The sequence below is a fragment of the Phocoena phocoena genome, chromosome 11 (assembly GCF_963924675.1).
Source record: "Phocoena phocoena chromosome 11, mPhoPho1.1, whole genome shotgun sequence".
Classification (NCBI taxonomy): Eukaryota; Metazoa; Chordata; class Mammalia; order Artiodactyla; family Phocoenidae; genus Phocoena; species Phocoena phocoena.
The window spans coordinates 4959870-4964057 of NC_089229.1; the positions used below are offsets into that span (position 1 = coordinate 4959870).

The following is a 4188-nucleotide window of genomic DNA, read 5'->3' on the forward strand; positions in this document are numbered from 1 at the left end:
TCTCTTCCAAGTACCGACACCCTCATGTTCCAACTCCCATTTTATAGAAGCAAAAACTGTAAAGGTATGAGTGAAGCCGACTCTGCCCAGGCCTGCCAGAGGGGTGCAAGTGGCTGCCAGTAGTTTAGCCTCCTTGAAGACGGTGTCCTCGAAACACTGGCAATGGTGGGCGTCTTTTCTCTCCATTCATGCTCCATCCTGCAATTGACCATTTAGAAGTAGCTCAGCAAGGTCAAGTGGGAAAGCCATCCAGTTCCTGAGTCAAATAGCTCATACACTTTGGCCCAGTAATTTCACTCCTGGGCGATTACCCTGGCAAAGCTGGCAGAGGAAGGGGCTGGGATTCATACACAAGTGAGGTTTATAAAACTTCCACATGTAAAATAAGATGGAGCTCTATCAAAAGGGGCATATTAAATAAACTGGGTACACGATTTCATTGGAACATAGGCAGTAATTGAAAACTATGCTTTTGAAATAGTTTTAATGGAAAATGCTCAAATTCAGTGTGCTATTAAGGTCGCAAAGCATAAGGTACCATAATTAATATTTATTTATTTAATTATTTATGGCTGCGCCACGCAGCTTGTGGAATCTTAATTTCCCCACCAGGGATCCAACCCGTGCCTCCTGCAGTGAAAGCATGGAGTCCTAACCACTGGACCACCAGGGAATTCCCAATAATTGATATTTTGTAATAGAATATATCAGAGAAAAGTGACTGGATGGAAGTAGAGAAATATCACTATTTGTTCTCGCAGGTGGAGGGACTCTGAATATAAACTTTTTCAAAAAAGACTTCTAGGATATCAAAATTTTCTACAGTGAATATACACTACATTGAACTTGTATTGAAGTTACAGTATGTAAAGCAAACTTCGTTAAAAAAATTACAACCTATACAAAAAGAGCTTTACTAGCAGTCTTAGAAAGAATTTAAATAATTCTTAATTATTTAAATAATTTAAATTTTAATAATTCTTAATTATTCATAATAATAAAATCAGTCATCACTGATTGGCTGCTGAGGACCGGCACAGCGCAGTTGCCTGGGAGGCGGGGCTGGGCGCGCCATTTCCGGGGCGGGGCCTCGGCCGCGCGCGAGCCGGTGGTCTCCATGGCAACCAGCGGGGCCCAAGCGAGGCGAGCCTGGAGCCGCCACCGCAGCCGCGCAGGCCCCGCCCGCAGCCCGGCCGCTCAGCCACTAGCCCTCCGCCGCGACCCCGGGCCCGGTCCCAGCTCGTCTGGCGTTCCCGCCAGAGGCTGCCCGCGCCTGCCTCCTGCCGCCGCCGCCGCCCGGGCCTGACCTGACCGGGAAGCAGTTCCGGCGGGCCGCCGCCGCCGCCGTGACTCATCTGCCTGCCCGCATTCCCCGATCGGGCCATCTTGGTCGCGGCCGGCGCGGCAGACGGAGTCGCAGAGGAAGCCGCGGAGACCCAGGTACGCGCCCGCTGCCCGCCCCAGGCCCCGGCGCCGCCGCGGGTGCATCGGCCCTTTGTTCTGCCCCAGGTGGGCGCCGGGCCCAGCGTAGGGAGGGGGCCTCGGCGGGGGCGCCCGCATCGCGCCCGCTCTTCGCTCCTCCCACGCCGCGTCCCTTACTTCTAACCCCCGTTTCCGAAGTCGAAACCGTTTTTAAACCATGTTTTCATCCTTCAGGGCCCAGAACAAGTCCACCCTCCTGTGCAGCCCGCCATGGCCTTGTGAGGGCGGCGATCAAGGAGCCACATCCGGAGCTGGGGATCCCCAAGGGTCTGCACCCCCTGCCTGGTCTGGCTGTGCTCATCTGTCGGTCCGTCTGCCCTGCCTTCTTGTTTGGGCTTCTGAGCCACGCTGGGTCTTGAACCCTACCTTTTCCTTGATTGCTCTCTGGGTCTACCCAATTTTAGCATTACAGGTGCTCAGGTTCTGGGATACCCAAACCCCCTTCTCCCGCTTCATCAGTCTCAGCCTTAGGCCGACCTCTGGCCACCATGGTTCAACCCCAGACCGCAAAAGCTGAAACCCCAGCCTCTGCAGCTTCTACCAATGCCCAAATGGATGACGTCATCGACACCCTGACCTCCCTGCGCCTCACCAACTCCGCGCTGAGGCGGGAGGCCTCGACCCTGCGGGCAGAGAAGGCCAACCTCACCAACATGCTGGAGAGCGTGATGGCGGAACTGACCTTGTTACGCACCCGGGCTCGGATTCCTGGGGCGCTGCAGATCACCCCACCCATCTCGGCCATTACCTCCAATGGGACCCGGCCAATGACAACGCCTCCAACCTCTCTGCCCGAGCCCTTTTCCGGAGACCCTGGCCAGCTGGCGGGGTTCTTGATGCAGATGGACAGATTCATGATCTTCCAGGCCTCGCGCTTCCCCGGAGAGGCTGAGCGAGTGGCGTTCCTCGTGTCCCGGCTGACCGGGGAGGCGGAGAAGTGGGCGATCCCCCACATGCAACCCGACAGCCCCTTGCGAAACAACTATCAGGGATTCCTGGCCGAGTTGCGGAGAACCTACAAGTCTCCGCTGCGGCACGCCCGGCGCGCCCAGATCAGAAAGACTTCGGCCTCGAATCGAGCCGTGCGGGAACGGCAGTCACTCTGCCGCCAGCTGGCCGCCACGGGCACGGTGCCCTGCCCTGTGCACCCAGCCTCCAATGGGACCAGTCCAGCCCCGGCCCTGCCCACCAGAGCTCGGAACCTTTAGGAATCGGCCACCACCCTGGTCCGTCTGCCGCCACCCAGGTAGCATACCCCTTTTGCTGCGTAGAAGTGTCCGTGCCACAGCATCGCCCTTGTTTGAAGACATCCCTTCCCGCCTCTCTCGTTCCATAAGGACATCTGTCATTGCTCCTGGGCGCCCTGTGACCCACCTTGCTTCCTGGTATCGCGTGCTAGCTTGGGACCTCCGTTGCATGTTTCCCTTCTCTCGCTTGCAATTCCAGCTCTTCTAGTGACCACAGCTCTGCTGCTGGGTCACGCTGACCCCGCAACACACTTTGGACCATTGGGGCTGACCTTTCCCAGCCTGACCAGGTTCACAGACGCTCGTCTTCCACCCTCTGCGGCCCCACGGCAGCTCCCCACCTGGCTGCCCTGTTCTCAGTAGTGAGCTTGCTGATGACAGAAAGAAGCCCTTTTGGCCAGGCGGGTGGCTTGATGGGGGTACCTGGAGAGGAGAGCCTGGCATCCTGCCCGTAGGTGATTGCCAGCCCTGCCAGGGCCCAGTGTAGCAGGCAGGGGCCTCGTCTCTGCTGTCAGCGGCCAAGGATCACAGCTGGGAGTGTGGTTCCAGCGTTTCCGGGGGGCCAGCTTCACTCTACACATGAGTATGTAGTCCTTGTGCCCCGTTGCTGCCACTGGGAAAGACTGCTAATGCGGCCTTAGTGGGGAGCCCCCGCAGGCTGCACCCCCATCAACGCCTGGTGTTAGCTGCCAGTGTTCTGATAGCGCCAGGACTGGGGGGAATCCGGAACTCGCCTGCTAGGAAGGTCCTTGTGACTTGGGATCACTGGGCATTTCCATCAAGCCTCCACAGGCAGCACGTACATGTCCATCCCTGCCTGAGACCCGCGGCAGGCTGAGGGTGGGATCTAGAGGCTCACTTTGCTGCCCTGGACCCCCCGTGGGAATCAGCGGTGGTGTCCCCCCGTGGGAATCAGCAGTCCCCCCTCCTCTTTGCCCCCTGGCACTTGGTAGTGCGCTTGTCTAGCTTGAGATCTGTTCCCTTCTCCCTGCAGGGGACATGTGGCCTTCACCTCAGCCCCTTGAGCCACACGTACGATCTCTAGGTCTCCAAAGCCTCTGTGTAGCGTGTCCTCCCCAGGCCTGGGCTCTCCATCAGATGTCCAGCCTTTGTCCCAGAAAACATGGACTCAGGGCTGGAGACCCAGCTCCTCTGGGATGCATCACTGAACCCTTAAGGAGAGAGGGTGTCTGCCTCTGCAGCCCCGGCCAAGGCCTTGCTGGCGTTTGCAAAGGAAAAGAGCTGCGGACTGCCTCGGTCCTAATGCGGTGACAGTGCAGAGCTGGTGCCCGTGTTCCGATTCTGTGCCTCTTAGTGGTGGGTGACCTTCACGGGGGACGCCCAGAACCACTTTCTAAATGAGTCTTGGCCAAGCCCTTTGGACTGTGGTGCTCCCACCGTATTTCAATGCCAAATGAACCGCATTTCCATGACCACCCAGGCGGTGGGAGATGGGCTG

General features: G+C 57.6%; 1 protein-coding gene across 1 annotated transcript; it reads left to right on the forward strand.

Moving 5' to 3' along the window:
- The first annotated feature begins 1970 nt into the window (after positions 1-1970).
- On the forward strand, positions 1971-2690 carry RTL6 (retrotransposon Gag like 6). The gene has a single exon (XM_065888319.1). It carries the CDS (start codon positions 1971-1973, stop codon positions 2688-2690), a length of 720 nt encoding a protein of 239 aa, XP_065744391.1.
- The last annotated feature ends 1498 nt before the right edge of the window (positions 2691-4188 follow it).